The sequence below is a fragment of the Clavelina lepadiformis genome, chromosome 2, assembly GCF_947623445.1.
Source record: "Clavelina lepadiformis chromosome 2, kaClaLepa1.1, whole genome shotgun sequence".
Taxonomy (NCBI): domain Eukaryota; kingdom Metazoa; phylum Chordata; class Ascidiacea; order Aplousobranchia; family Clavelinidae; genus Clavelina; species Clavelina lepadiformis.
Genome location: NC_135241.1, coordinates 20035667 through 20056102, shown reverse-complemented (window position 1 = coordinate 20056102; position 20436 = coordinate 20035667). Strand labels below are relative to the sequence as shown.

General features: G+C 37.1%; 4 protein-coding genes across 4 annotated transcripts; 1 reads left to right on the top strand and 3 right to left on the bottom strand.

Annotated features, from left to right (window-relative positions):
• Positions 1–689: 689 nt before the first annotated feature.
• LOC143446868 (solute carrier family 35 member G1-like) lies at positions 690–2340 on the bottom strand. The gene is made up of 2 exons (XM_076946715.1): positions 1493–2340; positions 690–1355 (listed from the first exon to the last, which is right to left on the bottom strand). The coding sequence occupies exons 1-2, from the start codon at positions 1926–1928 to the stop codon at positions 787–789; spliced, it is 1005 nt and encodes a 334-aa protein (XP_076802830.1). The 5' UTR covers positions 1929–2340; the 3' UTR covers positions 690–786.
• Positions 2341–2806: 466 nt separating this feature from the next.
• LOC143446867 (protein unc-93 homolog A-like) lies at positions 2807–7386 on the bottom strand. The gene is made up of 10 exons (XM_076946713.1): positions 7226–7386; positions 6926–7006; positions 6329–6523; positions 5814–6007; positions 5519–5707; positions 4413–4614; positions 4053–4261; positions 3600–3834; positions 3283–3493; positions 2807–2986 (listed from the first exon to the last, which is right to left on the bottom strand). The coding sequence occupies exons 1-10, from the start codon at positions 7242–7244 to the stop codon at positions 2929–2931; spliced, it is 1593 nt and encodes a 530-aa protein (XP_076802828.1). The 5' UTR covers positions 7245–7386; the 3' UTR covers positions 2807–2928.
• A 1617-nt stretch (positions 7387–9003) lies between these two features.
• LOC143446866 (protein unc-93 homolog A-like) lies at positions 9004–13379 on the top strand. The gene is made up of 9 exons (XM_076946712.1): positions 9004–9295; positions 9525–9617; positions 9922–10116; positions 10330–10532; positions 10710–10886; positions 11046–11247; positions 11491–11690; positions 12063–12297; positions 13022–13379. The coding sequence occupies exons 1-9, from the start codon at positions 9280–9282 to the stop codon at positions 13225–13227; spliced, it is 1527 nt and encodes a 508-aa protein (XP_076802827.1). The 5' UTR covers positions 9004–9279; the 3' UTR covers positions 13228–13379.
• A 598-nt stretch (positions 13380–13977) lies between these two features.
• LOC143445029 (protein unc-93 homolog A-like) lies at positions 13978–19062 on the bottom strand. Its single transcript, XM_076943824.1, has 9 exons — positions 18925–19062; positions 18464–18571; positions 17556–17750; positions 17201–17391; positions 16294–16455; positions 15781–15991; positions 15366–15553; positions 14852–15086; positions 13978–14495 (listed from the first exon to the last, which is right to left on the bottom strand). The coding sequence occupies exons 1-9, from the start codon at positions 18959–18961 to the stop codon at positions 14245–14247; spliced, it is 1578 nt and encodes a 525-aa protein (XP_076799939.1). The 5' UTR covers positions 18962–19062; the 3' UTR covers positions 13978–14244.
• Positions 19063–20436: the final 1374 nt, after the last annotated feature.

Sequence of the window (20436 nt, the reverse complement as noted above, 5' to 3'; positions counted from 1 at the left end):
CTTCTTTTTTTCTGAAAAACTCTCTCACGATCATCAAAGCTAATCTCATATGTTTCAACATTGTGCCGACGATTTTTGCAACTGTGGTTGTGCATTCACGTTTCTACCAGTTACCTTTTCTGATATTTGATCAAACTGTAAGAAAAAGATCATTTTATAGCAACATATGTTGCTATACGTACGATTCAATGAAGATTTTCCATTTTTTAACATGAATTTCTTGCCATTTCGAATGTTCTTTTTAAGATAATTATTGCAATGCTTTGTGTATACTTGCCGTTTATTTACAACTGTTGGCTTTAGTGGACATAAAAGCAGTTTACAGCGTCGTAAACAGTAATTTTTGAAAATCAATTAAGGAAAGCTCGAAACACCCAATTTATCAAAAACAAGCGAAATATCGTTTCTCAGAAAAGTTTATGATACAAAATAAAAGCAACGCATTCTGTAGTAACTTTTCCCAGCACATTTATGGTGTTTAGTGCAAAACGTTTTAACAAATATCAACGCTTCATTGAATGCAAACATTAATACTTATCTAAGACAATTTGTTATAGTAACCACCTTGTCTTATCAAACAAAAAAATTTACTCGAGTTAAGCTTAATGCGTTCAAGAAAATATGACGACCTATGTCAAGTTCATGTTTATTATTTGTCCCATAGAATTAAATTTCTTTAGCACCTGGCTCAGTTTGAATAGGAGTTTCTCACAGAATGTTTTTAAATTTCAATTCCCGTTTTCCGTAGCATGTTATACAACCGATTAGCCACCCAGAAGCAATCGTCTAATTGCATTTGCGAATACTGTTTTTTACAGTGCTTTCAAGAGATTGTACAACGGCACATACCAGAATGAGACTGGCACCCACAAATCCATAAGTGGTCGGCACAACACCGAACATCAAGTATTCAAGAATGAAGACAAAAACGAGTTGTGACGTATTTACAGAAGTTACTGGTCCTGCACGCTCACGCTGTAAAGCTAGAGTAAGAAAAATGTGTCCTACGTTCATAAACACTGCTGATAGAGACAACGTCAGTAGATGCTGCCTGCACGGAACGATAGATTTACCGGAGAAATAAAGTTGCAACAAAACAATAATGAAACCCTCTACAGTGGAATACATCAACAAATGACTGAAATGTATTCCTGGTCCAAGCTTTCGTGTTATGATTATGCTAATGGCCGCTAAGACAGCACAACTAATCGCATAGATAACACCAAGGACTTTTGTGTTAGAAGTTCCTTTGTGGTCTACTGGCTCTCCCCCAAATATAAAAGGCGGCTCTGACACGAAAAGAAGTCCGATGAATGTTAGCACTGTAAGAACTCCTCTCACAACGCTGCATTTCTCTAAAAAAACCAAAGTAAAGATACATTTGTACCATGTGCTGTACACTACTGATGTGCCTAACGGAATTGTATTAGATTACTAATATTAACTCATGCAACAAAAACATACCAGACAAAAATAATCAAATTAACAATACCTCTCAAGCAGACCCATGCAAACAAGCCAACCAACGCGGGATATATGTAAGCAATCGATGTAACGGTTCCTACAGGCAAATGCTGGATCGACATTGCAAAAAATATTATGCTCACCGACCCAGCAACACCGCGGATTGTCAGGAAACCTACTGTTTTTAGATTCGGTCCAAGTACGTTGATTTTTTTGTAAGTTATTAGAGGTATGAGATACAAAAACTGAATGATAGAAGTAAGCACTACCATTTGCGTCGTTTCTGCCCCAGCAGCCAATTTTAAACAGATTCCTGATAGAGCCATGCAAAGCGCGGAGACAACAGAAAATAAGTATCCAAACATCAACGATCTGGTTGGCTTTTTCTTAGGATTGCTATCCTCGTTCACAGATCCGATTGAATCTCTTGATGAACATGTTGAACTCGATCCAGGCTCAGTCATGTTTTGATGCTTTGTTTCAAAGAATTGGTTTACAGTATAATTGAATCTGCAACAGGCTCACTGATAAAGGATAAATTTACAGCAGCAAGATGTCGCAAACAATGTATCTTATAAAACTCTGCATACATGCTTTGTAAATACTTAACCGATAAAAATCACTACATTTGTTTAATTGAGCTGTCCTGTGAAATTTTGCAGTCAGTTACTTTAGAAACTAAATTTTAGTTGATCGGTCGGTTTAAGAGTTTCTATAGGGCAATAAAAACTGGTATATCCTTTAGTCTATTGGGTCTATATATTCTGCTCGCGCATTGGTCTTGAGAACTGGGCAAATATTCCTATAGTTCAGTAGGGCGAAGGTCTACAAAAGCAGGCCCTTTGTGGCTCTACCACACTGATTCTGTATCCCGCCTTTTTTATACATGTAAAGATAACGTCTTTTGATTTTTAACTGAACTGTCGTTCTTTTTGGCTCGAAAATCAATTCGATAAACTTTTACAGTCACACTGCCAGCAGCGCAATATTAAATGCACTTGTAACTGCTTGAAAAAAGAGCTTCAGGCTCACGTACGCTGTTATCTTGGGCTTAATGATTAACAAGACATATACATTGACTCATAGAATACTAAATTCTATGAATATGTTGCAAGTAAACTTTTAACATCCTACTAAAGCCTGCAGTGGTACCGCTCAAAGCAAATCTTCTCATTTTTCACCATCAGGAAAGCAATCTTTGATAAACAAATAAGCTTTAATGTAACCACCAGTACGATGTAATGGTCAAGCTTTTGTTGGCGTTAGTTCTTCTTAATCTGCTCGTTTCTATACTAATCAACTAAACAAATTATGAACGGATTATCACAATCAATATGCTTCATGTAGTAAGTTGATATATTTAGCGAATAATTGGCGTTAAATTTATGTACTGATATTGTTGCCTGCATAGTACTGTTGTTTTCCAAAGTTTAGTTAATGCGTGTTTATCGCTTCGCTTGCTAATCAAGTCGGGCATGTTGCTATATTGGACTTCTGTTTCACTGCAAGGAGTCTGGTTTTGCTGTGGAAAAGAAAGGTTTTGTTTAAAGCTAGGTTACCATCTTTTCTCAATATAATTAACTCATTACACGGAATTTAGTGAAATTTTTGATAGCTCAAAAACCAGAACAATTGATTAAATCTGGGATTCATTAAACCCCAGGTGGAGACACTAACAGGTTAATAACTGTACTTGAAACCTAAAATCGCTCGGCTCCACCTGGTTAAAATTTCGAATCAATAAGGAGTGATTGTAAACGAAATTTGTGATAAACCTTAGAGAAATTCATTCGTTCATGAAAAAGAAATGTTTCTCACGTTTTCTGTTTATCATAGCGGTCAAAAAGCACCTCGGCACAGCCTATGCAAACCAATGAAAGGCACATAACACCAATTTGAATGTAAATTTTTGAGTATACACAGAGTGAAGTGCTCCAACCAGTGATGAATGATATACCAAGATTAGTAACGCAGTTTTGTGTGCTGTAGGCAATTCCTAATCTGTCTTTGAAATACAGAGACACTGAGCCTGCAAAACGTTGCAATATGATGGAATGAGTTCATTAAAAAACACACACATACCTAACGTAGCATATATAATACAACACACAGCACACAAGTCTGTAGATAATCACCTTGGTATAAGTTGACCAAAGTCAGTTCACCAATTCCACCAAGAGCACCAATAAAGTACACCAACCAAGTACTTTCAGGATTTGGTAACCAGAACAAGCTTACCATGTAGTAGGTAATATGACAGACACCAACCAACCCCATAAACCAACGTCGTCCAATTGCGGGTATTATCCAGGTACACAGACCAGACATAGCAGCGCCGCAACCAGAAAAAATAACCATAGCAATGCCCAGCTGTTTTTAAATATTTAGAATAACAAATCTCGTGGTTGTAAAACATTTTAAGGTGATTTTTTACACGTCATTTCCGTTGTTTAAAAATTCGAGCTGGTAATATTTCGTTTTGCCTTGAAACGTGCTGGTATTGCATATACATAAAGTTTAACAGCTTTGTGCTGGTCATTCATCTGACTGTAAGCTTTGTTTAACAGTGTAATGATAAAGTATCTCACCTGTTCTACTCCGACGGTACAAGATACGAAAGCTCTTGTGTATTCCGTGACTCGATATCCGTAAAACAGCCCGTAATAGAATAGCAAAGGAGAAACGAGGAGATGCAAGGGAGATATGAGGTGCAGAAAAAATTCTTTTACCTGTATCTGAAGTTGTTCCAGAAAAGTCTGCCTTTTGAATTCTACCTTTCTGTTAATCTCATTTAACTCTGTTGAAAATATTGTACGGCTTTGCAAACTAACTTTAAATGATCTTACATCGTTTACTGAAAGAATAATTTTATTAAGCTAAATTTTCATTCAAAAGAAAAGCAACTGATAATTTGGCATGTGAAATACATAACACAGAAGGTACATTACCATCAGAATATATCCTTTCCAAATCCATACGATCACTTTCTTGTCTGTCGAACTTTGCCGGTGCTCTTGGCAAAAAGTAAACTTGAAAGAACACTGATGCTAGTAAAATCAATACAAACAAACTCAGCAGGATATAAATTGCAATTTGATTAGGAAGAAACTTCTCCAGTTTTTCTTCTGTGCTGTTGTATGCATACGTAGCCTACAAGAAACAAAAATTTAGGCTATACAATACAACCGGTTTTGGTATATATTTTACGGTACCCGTTCAATTGAACCTCGAACGATTCTACCCAAAAATGATTCAACCCAGGGAAAAGTCGGTTAAGGAAAAATTTAACTATATAGGGGTCGTTTGGCCTATTAAACTGCATAAAAATTTATAGCGTTATCATTATATTGTGTCATTATTTACAGGAACTTCTACGCAGTACGATATCAGGCACGTATATCGCTTTTACGACCATACCTAAACATATCTTAAACTGAAACGAAAACAATTTAATCTTTTGTCAATATTGTAATGAGTAGGCCCATTTAGCAAAAATTCGAAAATGAAACCTCCGCCGGTTAAAAGTCAAGCCTTACAAAAATTATTTTCTAAACTAACTTGTATCAGTGCTGTATTTCGCCTTTCTTCATCTATATCTGTTAAAAGTAGATAGAAAACTCGCTGCGACGACTTGATTGCGATTTATAAGCTTTTCTTTTGACGAGGATGACGACTCCCCACGAAAAAGTTTGAAGCGCAATAAATCAGACAGTTTGAGAATAATGTCAGCTAATTCCACAACAAAAAAGTCAATGTCAATAAAACTATTTTTCGTATTTCAGACTCATATGAGACATATTTTTCGTCTTACTCTAATTGTTTTTGTTTCAATATGTCTTGCGGAAATATAGTTATGCGCGTTTATTTCGGTGATGGACATGTACAAAGGGGGGTTAAATCGTTGTGGATTAAATCCATGGATATCCTATAAAACAGGTATTTTATAGGATATCTATGGATGAATCATCCGACCACCATATTTTACATTGTATTACATACATATCAGTTTTTGTACTCCATGCAGACATTTACAAAAGCCAGCACCCAATCTAACCGGGCAGTCTTTTGCTCCACATGCTGACCATGATTTGACTCCGTTTACATTCTTATCTTGTTCGGTGGTTAATGAAATAACTGTAGCATTGTAGAATGGTCTATCAGATTGGCTGCTGCTTTCCGTATTGGTGTGATTCAAACTTTTCCAAGCAACCAAAATCAGTGACACTAAGCCAGGGCCTATCAGCTGAAAAAATCACTACCGTAACAATGGAAATATTTTGATTTTCTGATTTCACCGATGTAGAAACATTCTTTCGTTTTATACAAAAAAAGTGACACACTTCACTTACATCTCCTAGCCCAACCATAACCCAAAACTGACTGAAAAAGCGGTGAATATAAGATCCTCTGGAATCGTTGGACAGGGATTTACGTTTCATCCATCTTTTATCTCCCAGGAAGCTTACATATACGGATGTCCCTGCCCAAGGTGCACTCTCTGTCAGCCCGTGAAATATGGCAGCGGGAATCAGAGTGTACCAACCTAAAATGTCGGAGTTTTTACCTACAACGTGGAATGAAAATGCCTTCCCTGCTCTTCATTACTTTCAGGTCAAAACAATAAGTATGAAACCGTAGAACTATACACTATTTTGAATTATTTTCAGTGTGGTCTACTGGGCCATTCGGTAATTAATCATATCAGAAGCTAAAAGCATCAGAGATGAAAATCTGTATGATGCATATATCTTATCATGTGTTGAAGGCAGAAAAAGATGTTTTTATGTTTTCCCAAATGAATACCTTTATCGATTTTTTATCCTTCATTTTTGAAGTTAACCTAAGATGTAGGTAAGTAGGTTACTTGGATAAAAATTTGCGACAATGTAGGCCAGGAACCCAAATTCGCCAATCACGATTGCGGTTTTGGCTCCAAGGAAGTCTATGAGATTTGGAACAATCAAAACAGCGGAAAATGCAGAGGTAATAAATATAACCATGACACTGGTGGAGCCCAGACCATCTTCCACGTTCATGCTACTTTGTAAGGACAACACACCTAAAAATAAAACTATAGTTAGGCTATCACGTTTACTTGGCTGAAATATGATTTTGTCAGATCCGAAAGTTATTTTACCGATGTAGAATGAACTCCTGCCAAATATTGATCCCCCCCTCAGTAATGTAATAAATTCTTTGTCTGATAAATGATTTGACTCCGCAAAAAAATGCCCCTATTCAATGTCTGAATAGTATGATACCGTAACTTTTGCGAATATATGTACAATGGCAAATAAAATACAGGTCACAGGTGTTGGCCTACTTCTGTCTGTAAGTTCTGTAGGTTACTTGTGTATATAGAGTTGATTGCGTATTCAATGAATAAACTTATTACGTCACAAGGAGAGAGGTCAATATTTGGTAGGGGGTCATTATTTGGCACGACAACGGGTTAACTTACCAGCCAACGCAGAATAGCAAAGAGTAAACGTGATTCCAATTGAATATAAGCTCCTACCAGTCCTCACTCGCTGTCCCTCGGCTAAAATTACATGAAATATATTGTAAATCTTTAGGTGCAGATAAATGTTGACTTCACTTAATGGCTGATTCACGTCACCAGTGAGGGTCGGGGTGGGTCGAATCTTAACCCAATGCCATCACAGTTGACGGTCGAATATCAATTTTAAACAATGCATCACAGTAGTAAATACACTATAGACTGGTGCTTGTACAAATCGTATAATTTTTTACAATTTACCTTGCTTTTGTCTTGCCATCTTTTCAAATGGTTGGTCATTTGAAAATCTACCTTGTTAGTTCAGTCAGTTTGTATCTAACTCTCTTAATAGTTTGTTCCTTGCCCCCTAAGCGCATTTACAAGTGTGCAAAATCTTGTCATGTCTCCTCAATATAGTTTACGCCCTTCACTGCAGCGTTTGTAAACAACAATTGCAAACACGTTAACGATTTGTCATTCATTGATAAGCAAACAAAAGCTGTGCAGTGTGCTGCAGACGTAATCGGATTAGTGAAACATTTTTTGAATTAAAAGCCAAAAGCTAAAAACCGTCCACAAAACGTCACTAGTTGATATAGGTAGAAGCTTCAAGAGACAGACAGATACAGACCGAATTAACACGTCAGAATCAACTATGAAAGACACGCGAAAGAAAGCACTAAACGTAATACTAATAGATATATAGCGATAACTATATAAATAGGTTATTATCAGAGATTTTTCCTTTAAATTCATTCGAGATTATTCCAGGACGATTTCAAGCGTTTAGGTAACTCTAGGAACCCTTCCTCGACCAACTAGATCAGAACGACGCACCCAGGTAAAAAAGCAATGATATGAAGAGAATTATTTCTTAATCCAGAAAGCTGAGATTTTATGACTTTTCGAAATTTTACAGGCCAAGTTGTTTTCTTTATGAGATATTAAAATATTTATATAGAAATGCTGCTTACAACCTTTCATGATGACATAGTTTTAATTATTAACTTATTATTCGGGTCAGACTGTAAAATCTATAATTGCCGCTAGCTTTCGCGACAGAGAAGATCTCATTATCTCAGTTCACAGTTCACAGTTCACACAAAGGCTGTTTTCTCACTCATGGTTGGCGATTGTATGCCGCTCTCTCGCCTTGGTCTACCTCTCTCGCTTTTCTATCCCAGATTTTATGCCGCGTGAAATATGCTTCAAATGCAAAACGGCGGGAGCGTGACAAGTCAAAGGACTAAAAAGGAACAACTGAGCTCGGTTTAAAGTTTGGCGTTTTGGAGAATGTGTGCTTATTACAATATTAGTATCATGTAACGAACCTAAAGCCAAAGAATTTTTCTTTTAATTGTTGAAAACCCGGTTGTTCTACGACGTGTAGTTTTCGAATAATTTGCAGTAAAACTATGGTGCGTCGCTGCAACCCAATTGGTCCTTCAACCGACATGGTGAACATGGTAGAATTAAGGTAATTTTAAACATTATGATTGGTTAATGTCAATGTCACATCGTCAAACACATTGCGCTGCAAATGTAGCAGTCAATAAATTTCGAAACTGCAATTCGCAACTTTTCATTGTTGACCATTTAATGTTAACAAAGAATAATTGTGACTTCATTCTACACTCATTCAGTCAGCGCTATTGCTCAGACTCTGCGAGCGTCAAGAAACCTTTGCTTCATTTAAGATACACCAGTTTTTCTATTGGTAGTTTAAAATACACGTAGTGATTTGCCATGAAGTTGTTACTATTGGTTTATTAATTGGGAACAAATTTGAAAAAAAGCGTTAAAGTAAAATACATTCAAAACGTTTTATTGTTTGACTAAAACATGGATTAACATGATCGAAAAGGCTTTTGCTCGACTTCTTGTTTGCGATAGTGAGCAGAGTTGTCTACCATATGGGCAAGCATTGTTTGTCTCGAATGGACACTTTTAGAACACTTCTATATACCGCACAGACAAGCAATTTCTGATTGTTTGTTACTCTTTAACTAGATGTGGTGAAACTATCACATAGGCTTGCTCTTGAGCAGCAGGCAGCAAACAACTATGAGTACCTTTAAAATACTTTGAAATACGTCAGTCAGCAGTTTGATATGTTGGAAACGCTCAGCAGGTTTTCACAGTTCTTAGGTCGTTTACAGTTTATCTAAAAACTGTGTCCATCAAAAGAAACGTATTAACTCGATAAAAAAACGTGTAAAAAACAGTTTTATATAAGAACAAACATCTTTGAATAATATTAGGCAAAAAGCTATTGTTTTGCATTTGCCAGGCTGGAAGGAAAAAAAAGAAGCAACATGGACGAGGAAAAAAGTGGGTAAAACAACTTCATAAATTATCTTTGTGTTAGTATTGAGCACTGAATATTTGACAACCATATAGATTTAGATTTTGGGCAACTTTAGTTCCATCTTTTTTTCGAAACATTTACCGAGTTTTCATGGAATATGTTGTATTGTCACTTGTACTTAGTGCACTTTCATACAGTTTTGGAAGATAAGACCACACTTTATGCAAGCAAAATTAACTGCTGAATTTACAGAAGCGTTTTATGTAAATGCAAGAACCATCAGCACAAGAAGAAATTTGTACAAACTCAGCATTACTTTCATGGTATGCTACGCCGCCTATGCCGGTATGCTGTTTGCAATTCAATTTATGAGGTATATAGTTTTTGTACCAAATCTGGTCAAAGTACACTTACGTGAGCATGCATCGTTTCGAAAGGTTTTGGTCGTTCGGCTTTTGTTTGCTTGACCTGCTGCAAGCCGATTCAAATTACCGCTTGTCGATGCTCGATGTCGGTATATAAGCCTATACTTTTCTAATCTGTCTACTTTAAAGATCACTGTTGAAGGGTCGGGTGCCCAAAAAAAATAGAACAAATAAAATTAAAACATTAAAAAAAGTTAGTTTTCAACATACATCTTACATTATAGGCGTTTTGTCCTTGCAAAGTAGCATGAACGTTGAAGAAGGTCTTGGTACTACCAGTGTCATGGTTACTTTCATTACATCTTCCATATCTGCTGTGTTTTTTGTTCCATATATGGTTGATTTTATGGGGTCCAAAAATACCATCATTTTTGGAGAGTTTGCTATGTTGGTTTATATTGCTGCTAATTTTTATCCAAGTAAGTGCTGTATTTTTAAAATGTAAGAAGTTACAAGTGTACGATTAATGTATATGCCATTTACTCATTGTTATTATTACCAAATTAGATTAACTTGGACAGCAAATGCATATCGTTGTAAAAGTATATGGTGACACACAACAGGACTTACAATGTACTGGTGTGCACTTCAAAACAATCTCCAGTACACGTTAATTGCAACTTATATTTCAGGCTGGTACACTCTCATGCCAGCTGCAATTTTCTACGGTTTGACCGAAAGCGCTCCTTGGGCAGGGACATCAGTCTATGTCACAATTCTTGGAGAACGACGTTGGCAGAAGAAACAGCGTCAAGCGTCACCCACTGACAAGTCGAAGGAGTCATACTCTTATGGCTTTTACACCCTGTTCAACGCTTTTGTCATTGGGGGCGACGTGAGTCAATAAACAGAGATGTGATTGTCAGTTTGCCATTGAAATTAAAAAAATGTAGTTGCGTCCACTTAAGGGAAGATATTAAAATTATCCTTTTTTGCAAATGTTAACGCTTATTAAAAACCAAAACCACATATTCGTACATATTTGAACTATTGTATCATCTTTACTCTTCAGCTTATTGGTTCCGGTATACAAGCAGCAGTTTTGAATGCGTTTAACAATGTAAAAAATCCGACCTCAACGACATCCAATAGCAGCTTGTACATATCGTCAAGCTTTGCATACGCGACCACTCCTTCTGGTGACATTAAACTATCGTCGTTGTCGGAGTGTGGCGCTAAAGATTGTCCAGTAAGCACAAAACAGTATTAAACTAATAATAATAATAATAATTTGGGCTAATAAGGCTGTGATATAGTGAATCATGCGGTGTGACTTAAGCGCTAGCAAACTGAACTGCTTAAAAACGGAACCTGTTGGCAGTTCACAATATACACTTTTATTTTGTAGAGTAAATACGCCTACAATGGCACCGATGAAGATTTAGATAAATATAATCCGAACCCTGTAGGTGTTTATGTCTTGATAAGCTTGTTTGTTGCAATGTCCATAACTTCAATGGCTGTGCAATTTTTTACGCTACCGAATTTACCTTCAAACTATGGCAAACAACTTCTGCATGAAAACAACGAAGACACAATTGAAATGAAAGGTAAAAAAAGTTGAAATGTTAACTTAATTATTACTTAATGATATATGTGACAATCTTACAGTAAGTTGCGTTTCTAACTGAGTCATACGAGTTATAAGCCTATAAGTGTTCTTATGAGCCATGTTCAGGTTTTTTAAAACAACAAAAACCACTTAAATATTTTCAGCTTCAACAAAAGAGTTTGACTTACAATTATTGTAAAAAAAATTGTTGCAGAACTTATACATTGACCCTTGATTTCAGAAACGAACTTAATGGAGCCGGAAATGAAAACTTCAAAGCTTTTCAAAGCTCAAAAACAGCTAAAAGCAATTTTTCTTCACATTGTCTCTCCAAAGCATCTTTTAATGATGCCATTTCTTTTCTACTACGGAGTTTACTACGGATTTTTGGTCGCAGATTTCACCAGAGCCTATATATCATGCACTGCTGGTGTAGAAAAAGTATAGGCTATGTATAGTGTTTCTAAGCTAGAAGTTTCTTGCCAACTGTCTATCCGCTACCACTTAATATGTTCTCGTGCATAAGCTGACTTCGTGTAATTTGATCTATAGTACGAGTTCGAGAGTTTTTTTCTCAAACAAGCTAACTTTTTAGCCTATTTAGAATAGGCTCAATTGTTGCCCCGTAAATTTTCTACAAGCAATCCGATTTAAGGAATTGTTTGATTCAAATACCTCGAAACTCGTTAATTACTCGTTACAAGCTAATTACTCGTTTGTATATAGCACGAAGGTATCCGATGATGTTATTTATGGAAGAGTTGGTAAAAAATTCAGCATATACAGTATACAATTGTTGTTATTCTGTGTTAGGTAGGAATAACCGTAGCTGTCCTCGCCATTTCTGGAGCAATAGCGTCTGCTCTGGGCACGAAGATCATTCCTGCCATTGGGAGACGCGGTTTTATAATATTGACAGGTTCATTAAACTTGGCAGTCTACATACTCAGCCTGACATGGCAGCCGACGCCAGACAATATTTGGATAACCTATCTCATCGCATCCATGCACGGCGTTACCGATGTTATGTTTCTCAGCTTACAGCAAGGTAATCTTATTCAGGTTTGTTAAACTCGCCACCCGCGGGCCTCATGCCGCCCGCTTGAAACTCAACTGCGACACAAGATCGTAGTGCGTGTCTGTTTCCGTATTCTTGCCTAACATTACATTTAAAGTCATTTTAAAAGTCGTTGACTACATCCTACTTTTAGAAAGCATGCAAATTATTGCATCATTTCTTTAGACGCCGTTATTATCATCATCAAAACAAAACGATGCCCATGGAGGTATCAGAAAAATAATTTGCTTCATCAACATTTTGTTTTATATATGGAGAACCCCGTTAGGCCTAAGTCAAAACTCCATGACGCAATTATTCAAAAACTTAGTTTAATTACGGTTATCTAACAAAGCAACAAAGTAGTTTTATTTGTTAATGTTTTCAACGTTTTTTACAAATATTTTGGCTGTATTGAATTTCATATAAATCCCAACTCCTCTGTCAAGCACACTTTAAAGTAATGCCGTCCTTGTGAGTTTATTTATATTAAAGCTGTGACCCGCAAATGTTGGGTAGTTTGACATGCCTGATAGGCCTATATCGCTCTATAAATACTTTTCAACCTTTTGCAGCCCCTGAAATAAATCACTTGACCATCCCATTTCGGGTTGCGACCTATAGGAGCTGAAAAGCGCTGATATAATTGGACCGAGAATTTTGAAAGCTTTATCAATTTCCACCAAACTTCTTGTTGCATTTACTTTTTTTCCAGGTTTGATTGCGCTGTACTTTGAAGATCGTTTAGGAATCGCTTTTGGGGTAAAGAACGGAATAAGCAATCTCGGCATCGCTTTGGCCACTGGGTGGAGTACTGCACTCTGTGTCTACACGAAGATTTACGTCCAAATTGGGCTCTTGGGAATTTCACTTATTTGTTTAGCGTTATTAGATTTAAAATTTTTGCGTTCTCGCAAATGAAAACTTTTTTAAAACGCGGCAAAGATATACATTTTCGTCGTCATACGTTTGGTTAAATCAGTCAACATCAGTTTTGTTAGTGCAGTCTGTTTATGCCATGAATGTAGGTGAGAAGTTTAAAACAAGTTACTAAAGTTAAGTAATGGACCAGGTGCATTTGGTGGCTTCGTCTGTGGTGGCCCTGAGTGAGTGTGCGTGCCCGTTTGGTCTTCGCCAGAACAGTGTGTGGGCAAATGAGGTCATTTGTGGTGGCCCTCAAGTGATGTGGTTTTCGTAAGAAGCCCACGTATATGAGATAGACAAAACAGATGAGGTTAGGTATAGTAAGTCGGCCGTGCTTGGGTCGAGGACGATGAAGATGTGGCCGATTTTGGTTAAATTCTCTCTCCATCGCCGCTAGATCCATACGTTAGGGCTTTCGTTTGGATAAAGAACGAGTTATAATTGTTATAAAGTATTGAGGCATTTTATTTTATAGCAAGATGTTATCTGCCCTTTTGTTTAGGACTTGATTAGATTGAGTAACTTGTGATTTAAGTTGGCATATTTATAAATGGACTTGAAGATTCGAGTACTATAGGCAAGTCAAGAGTGTGCTTTAAGCGTGCTGTTGTATACGGAGCACTCAGTTGCTTTTCCGTCTTTTTGGTGTCAATGAAACGTAATTAAACTAAAATCGCTAAAAACGTTGGTGATAAACATCCAACAGGCTACCTCTAGGAATTTTGATATCTGTTACATAAAAAAGCTCAAATTTTCTTTTATTCGAGTTTTAATTTGCGTAAGAAATTCAGTAGTAAACACGAAACAAGACCACGTGAGTGATGCTAATACTATCTTCATTATCCCGTTCTTTGAGGATCAGCAGCTGAAATTTTGTGTACTCTTTTTCGTTGTACTACCTGCGTGCTTCCAGCCAGCGCCTCGCAATTAACAAAATTAGGCAGGTCAAGCCTACCTAGCAGCATAATTTTGGGTAGTGATATTTTCTGTACTGTGATCCAGCGCACATAGTTTTCAATTTCCATCCAACGAGTTGGTCGCATCTAAATTCCTCTCAGGTGAACGTTTTCTTCGTCGGAACCGAATTTCGGCGAAAATATAACAAAGTGTACTAAGCAGTAGTAAACCATATAATAAATAAATCTTCACGTAAACACAGACCATGGTGCTATAACCGGTTCCAACGACAACTCCCAGGTTAAAAGCAAAGTTTTTGACGCTAAATGCAATGCCAAGTCGGTCTTCGAAATACATTGCCAGCATTCCTAAAAGATGAAATTAATTAGTTAATTATTTCACTTTTATCAATTCCCGTGTTCTCTCTTCTCGAGCAAATGTTTTTGTTTCATTCATTGTGCTTACATTCTGCTTATAAATTACACCACAAATAAGCCTAATTTTTCGTTCAGTAGAAAGCTTGAAAATTGTAACTAAAAACAAACCCTGTGCTTATTTCTAACAAAGAAGCAGTTGTTTGAGCAGTTTGAGTTTACTTGCAGGTTAAAGTTGAATAAGTAGATATAATTTTTAGCAAGATGTATATATGTATAGGCAATAGGCATGCCTCCTTCACGGTTTCTTATTAAGTATTTATAGCAGATGATAAAGATATGCAACAAACCTTGCAAAGCATTGGTAAGGGTGCCGTCGCAAGACCCCAGACAAGCGGCAAGCAAATAGAGCATCCACAAGGTGTCAGGCGAGGGTTTCCAGAGTAACGACATCGTTAGTGTCGTCACGTTTAGAATAAAGAACACAACAAAGATGACGTTTCTGCCAAAAATCGGCATCAGATTCGCCGAAAGCAATGAGATTAACATGCTGGTCGCCCCATAAATGACGGCAAGCCATCCGACCTATAGTTAACAATCATGCCGTTAGACTGAGTATTTTAAAATCTTCAATAAAAATTCTACGTTAACAGCAAGTCCAAGCTTTCTTTTGTTGGTACGGACAACCAGTAGCATTTCTCAATAATCTTTAAACACGATAGGAAATCAATTAGTGCAGTTTTTGCATTGTACGATATGTACTACGTCAATTTATATCTTTCAATTTGTGCACACCTAACCCGATTGTCCTAATGAACTAAAACAAACGTTTTAATATGGAGCTGCAAATTGCGTTTCAGTTACCTGTTCTACACCGATGGTACAGGAGACGTAAGCCCTGCTAAATTCAGCCAAGGAGAAGGCGATAAATGCCCCGTTTGAGAATATAATCGGGGCCACAAGAAGGTGCAAGGGCGACACCATGTGACGCCAGGTTGCTTTTAGTTCGGATTTTATTGCTGTGCCAACTTTGAAGGATTCTTTCGGTAACCCTGACATATACCAAAAAGCTGGCTTTTAGACTATACTTAGTTTAGGTTAAGCATACCTTGCAAATAATGCTATTTTGTAACAGTAGAAAACATTTCTGTTCAGCCTACAAGAGTGCTATAGTACTTAAGGACTGCAATAGGTTCAAGTAAGCATGGTTGCTTACATCAGTACGTAACATAATCAATTCTGAGCAAATAACCTGGTAATAATTAAGTTTTAACCTTACTATGAACAAAATCATGACACTCAACGTTTTCGTCGTCCTGGTTTGACCCCGCCACTTCCGCACGAACTCCTGAAGCGTCGAACTTGGCTGGGATTCGGGGAATAGCAAAAGCGTGAACGGAAGTGAAAACGATTTGCATTACAATGAACAGTGATAGCAGCAGATAAATAGCAACTTGATTTGGATGGTATTTATTAAGGTCTCTGTCAAGCTGAAAAAGAAAACATGGTTATCTGCTTTTTAGGAGTAGCGATTACTAACGAGTAACGATATCATTAATCTAAACTGGTATTTGTTGCAGAAACTGATTTGTACGTCAGTATTTTAGATGATCTACAAATTGTATAATCACAACTCAAGAAAATTTACTAAAATATCGCACTCTAAGAGTCTAGCACAAGTAGCACGAGACGTAATTTACGCTTTGATTTTTGTCATAGGCTCTCACGAAACAAGAAAAGCTGCTGAAATTTTTCGATTCCTTTAACCCTCTTCACAATTTGTAAACCTCACCTGGCAATCTTGTGCCCCACAGCTTTCCCAGCTCTGGTTACCGTAAGTTCGGTTTCCGTAATTAGTTAGGCTATTTCCACTTGCTGGCAAAGTCGTGTTTGCCATTAAACTGAAGTCTTTGAAACTGGAGAGTACAACACTTACCAACGAATTTCCAACCACCTGTACAGTAAAGTTAACAAATAATTACATTCGTGCTTATTGGTTTCTCGTCACCAGACGTTGTCGACCGTATATACTGTGATTTATCGCAATTATAACAAAATAATGATTTAAACAGCATATTGGTTATATTAGTATACTCTGAACTCGTAAAAAATAATTTAAATTCATCAAAACTAAGAAAAGCGTATACATAGGCAAAACTAGCGTGAGAAAACATAAAACTATGCATATTGACCACCATGTGTCCTACCCACGTCTTAATTTAAAATTGCTATATTTATGTATATTACCTAAAACAAGAGTCATGTCGGCCTTGCCCTATCATCCTGTCCGATAATAATTTTGATAAACTAATAAAGTATCGACTTTCTCTGTATGGCGCAGAACTTATATGGAAATTGTTGATCATTTCACCAAAAACTGATAATAATTATTACTCTCTTTAATTTCAAACGTCAAAGATATTTAAATTTAAACTAAAACGCTCCGAATAACATGGAAAATAAAATAACGCTATTGAGACAAAGAACAAATAGCTTGACAGCATAAGCCACGTTTTAATTTTCTTATAAAGTATTAATGTGGCGATTTTGATCAGAGATACCGTCGGCTCTGGGCGTGGCACAGAACATAGAGGTATGGTTAAAACTTTTTTCTTGTCTTATTACAAGTGAGCGTTAAGATGCGTGTTCTAAAGCATGTTTTAAACAGCGTAGCGTGCATTAGAAATGGAATAACTTACTTGAGACAAGTAAACAAAGATGTAGAAGACGCTGATGAAGTAATAGACGTGAGATTCTTTCTTGCTACCTGGTTCTTTTTTATTCTCCCAAAACTTTTCTCCGAGATAAGTGATGTAGACGCCCGCTCCTGCCCACGAAGCGCTTTCCGTCGTACCATGAACAAATGCGGCGGGAATAATTGTGTACCATCCTATAGAGTTATTAGAGTTTTCAAAGAAATTAACCGCCTTTTTTTATATTGTTTCATCACAAATGTCAGGTAAACTTTGCTGTATGAAAAGTCAGTAGAGAAAACAATTTAGTCTTTCCAAACAAGTTGAAACAACAGTTTAAAAACACTTGTATCCTACGTACTGGGGTAGTAGTTTGCGAAAGTGTAGACGATGATTCCGAGTTCACCTGCGATAATCGCGGTCTTTGCCCCCATGAAATCGACAAGAAATGGGACAAAAAAAATCGTCGAAAGCGCCGATACCCCGTAAATCGCAACCAGTCCACCGGTCCCGAGGCCTTCCTCTATGTTCATGCTGCTTTGCAGGCCGATCAAACCTATACGAAGGAAAAGAATGTGTGAGAAGTGTGAAATGATAAGTGTGCTTCAAAATATAAAAAGGTTTAACAAACCTGCGGCCCATTTGCAAACGAATTGTGTGAAACGACGTTTTCAAGTATTACTTTTATTTGTATATGTGTCAATCATATATTTAAAATACATTTTTTTCGAGGCTTAAATTTTCGGTTTTAGCCATGCTCTGTAAAATGCTTCACATTGCAACATATACAATCTGACATAGCCCTGCTTCAGTTTTGTTCTTTCCTATATTGGTCTTATGACGACTTCGTTTTAAGCCTGGAATTACGCAAATATATTGCATAACAATTCCCGAATCACAGCACGTACACCACGAACATATACTGTACTTAGTATTTGTGTTCGAATATATCTAACTTGCTTTTGATGTTTAAACACCCAACAACAACATGTAATCAGCTTATTGTAACCTGCCTTGGCGCCATACCTATTGTGCATCATTCACCTACGCCACGCTTCGTCGTATAGCAACGAACACAACACTCCTATTTATTTGACATAAGTCTTCGGATTATCTTAGTAAAATAGAAAATGACATCGTCATACAACGTGCCTACGTATATATCGATTACTTTGTTATGTTGTAACGCAAATGAATTATATCAAACTTTTCATGACATCATTGTCAATACAGGGACATTCCCATTTTCACGTAATAAGCTGGACTCACCTCCATAGGCGGCATAGTTCATCATAAAAGCCAAGGAAACAACGTAAAGGCATTTTTTGATAGACCCCTGGTCCATGCGACTTTCGGTCGTTGAGTCCAATAAAACAGCTTCACAGAAAAAGAATTGCGTCAAAAGACAACAATCGTAAAAATTGTACATCTGGCAGCATTTTATGTCTTATTTATGTCTATACTCTTTGTAGATTTTTGACACCATATTTTTTCTTAGTAACTTTTACTGCTGAGTGTTCAAAGAGTGATTTTACTATAAAAAGATTATTGCTTGTACCCTGGAAATCTACGAAAGAACGTTGTTCATAACCAGTCCGCGAGCAAAACTGTTTATTGACAAACTCAGCAAGCTTGTTAAGCTTAATTAGTACTCTTTGCTCAACGACTCGGAAACAAGTTAGCGATTAGGATCACATTCTTGAACTTAAATTACATGGTCACCGACTCACCACAGGTTTCAGAGTTTCCTCTTTTCTTCTTTTCCATGTTTCACTTTAGTTAGTTTTCTTTCACCGTAAATCGAGCAGAACAATATAGACACTTACACAGCGTACGTGTAGCCTATATGTAATAAATAATGATACGTCTTATCTGCAAAACAATGATACGTGATCGCATAACCGTGACTCGTTTAAACAAACTAACTTTTCTCGCCGCCTGTTACGTTCTCAAGCCATTTCCTTCATATCACCCATGTCTGTTTTATGATTGTAAACCAGATACTGTATAGGTAGGAGAGGACAACGATTATATATTATCATCTGCCGGTTCATCGTTCAATAGGTGGCGCTTCTTTTTTCCAACAAGCTCTTTCGTCCGGACACGTAACGCACTTGCCACGCGTGCATTAACTTTGTCGAAATGGAACGACGTGCAAAAGAAATCCGGAACTGCTTTAGGCAACTTACAACTAATCTTACAAAACAATACACACGCGAGTGTCATAACCTTTGCCAAAGCTTTTCACAAAGAAACGTATTGTTGGAAATTACCGGCACTACACCGCTGTTTTCACAACAATAACTACTTTTGGGGTTTCATGGACGCTAACCAACGTGCTTAAAACATATCTAGTTAGCCCATAACAAACCCGACCTCAAGTTATATCAGGCGAAAGCTAAGTTTAACACTACTAAGGTAACTAATTCGAAAAATATTTATACTCGGCAAGTTCTTATTTCTTGGGACATGCTGCAATGAACAAACTGTTTGTATAAATCAAGTCCACGATGAAAAAGCCATGCGTCTGAGATAGCCGGTTGCATGATCACATCATGATATATTTTCACTTATACAAGGGAATTCGTCACGCTGGCTCATCCATGGGTTCAGACCACTGCAAACAAGTTAAAACGGATCCAAACCAAACGTCCGAAAGGTTCAAGTGCAAGGAGTAAAGGCACAGAGCATAGCGCACAAACCAAGTGACCTGAGTGAAAGGTAGCGCACATACAAAGAGGTTTGAGTTTTATAAGGTTGTTCAGTATACAGAATAACCCAGCCCTAACCCAGTTCATTGAAATCCGAATCAATTTTAATGAAATATTGTTGTTTTTCTGAAATTTGATCTGCATTCCACGACTATCGAGGATCAAGCCTTATCGTCATGAGATCACTGGCTGGTAACCAACAAGTTGTTCTAACAAATTTGGTTTGTTTTGTGTAAACAAGAACCATAATTGCCGACGCGTTTCGCTCACGTTTTCCATTCATCATCAAAAGCTTCGCGTTATCTGCCTACCTATTAACTTTCAACTCAGCTGCCGTTCTAATTGCATTTCAGATGATAGGAAGATGTCAACAAATGGGTAAATTATACACGAAAAAGTAGAAACATTATTTGCAACATTAACACTAACGAATTTTGCTGGAAGTATTTCCTCAAAACTGGTGAAATGAAAGTAGTCCATTACCATAAATCAATGTCAACATTCGGAAAAATAAAAATTATTTAATTGGTA

Excerpts from the sequence above, each read along its gene's own strand:
- LOC143446868 (XM_076946715.1), bottom strand. The coding sequence starts at position 1,928 with ATGACTGAGCCTGGATCGAGTTCAACATGTTCATCAAGAGATTCAATC. Across the intron at positions 1,356-1,492 it reads TGCATGGGTCTGCTTGAGAG|AGAAATGCAGCGTTGTGAGA; the intron begins GTATTGTTAATT and ends TGGTTTTTTTAG.
- LOC143446867 (XM_076946713.1), bottom strand. Across the intron at positions 6,524-6,925 it reads TTGCTATTCTGCGTTGGCTG|GTGTGTTGTCCTTACAAAGT; the intron begins GTAAGTTAACCC and ends TTTTATTTTTAG. Across the intron at positions 5,708-5,813 it reads TTATGGTTGGGCTAGGAGAT|CTGATAGGCCCTGGCTTAGT; the intron begins GTAAGTGAAGTG and ends TGATTTTTTCAG.
- LOC143446866 (XM_076946712.1), top strand. Across the intron at positions 11,248-11,490 it reads AGACACAATTGAAATGAAAG|AAACGAACTTAATGGAGCCG; the intron begins GTAAAAAAAGTT and ends CCTTGATTTCAG. Across the intron at positions 12,298-13,021 it reads GTTTCTCAGCTTACAGCAAG|GTTTGATTGCGCTGTACTTT; the intron begins GTAATCTTATTC and ends CTTTTTTTCCAG.
- LOC143445029 (XM_076943824.1), bottom strand. The coding sequence starts at position 18,961 with ATGGAAAAGAAGAAAAGAGGAAACTCTGAAACCTGTG. Across the intron at positions 15,992-16,293 it reads GTGGGGCACAAGATTGCCAG|CTTGACAGAGACCTTAATAA; the intron begins GTGAGGTTTACA and ends TTTCTTTTTCAG. Across the intron at positions 15,087-15,365 it reads GTACCATCGGTGTAGAACAG|GTCGGATGGCTTGCCGTCAT; the intron begins GTAACTGAAACG and ends TGTTAACTATAG.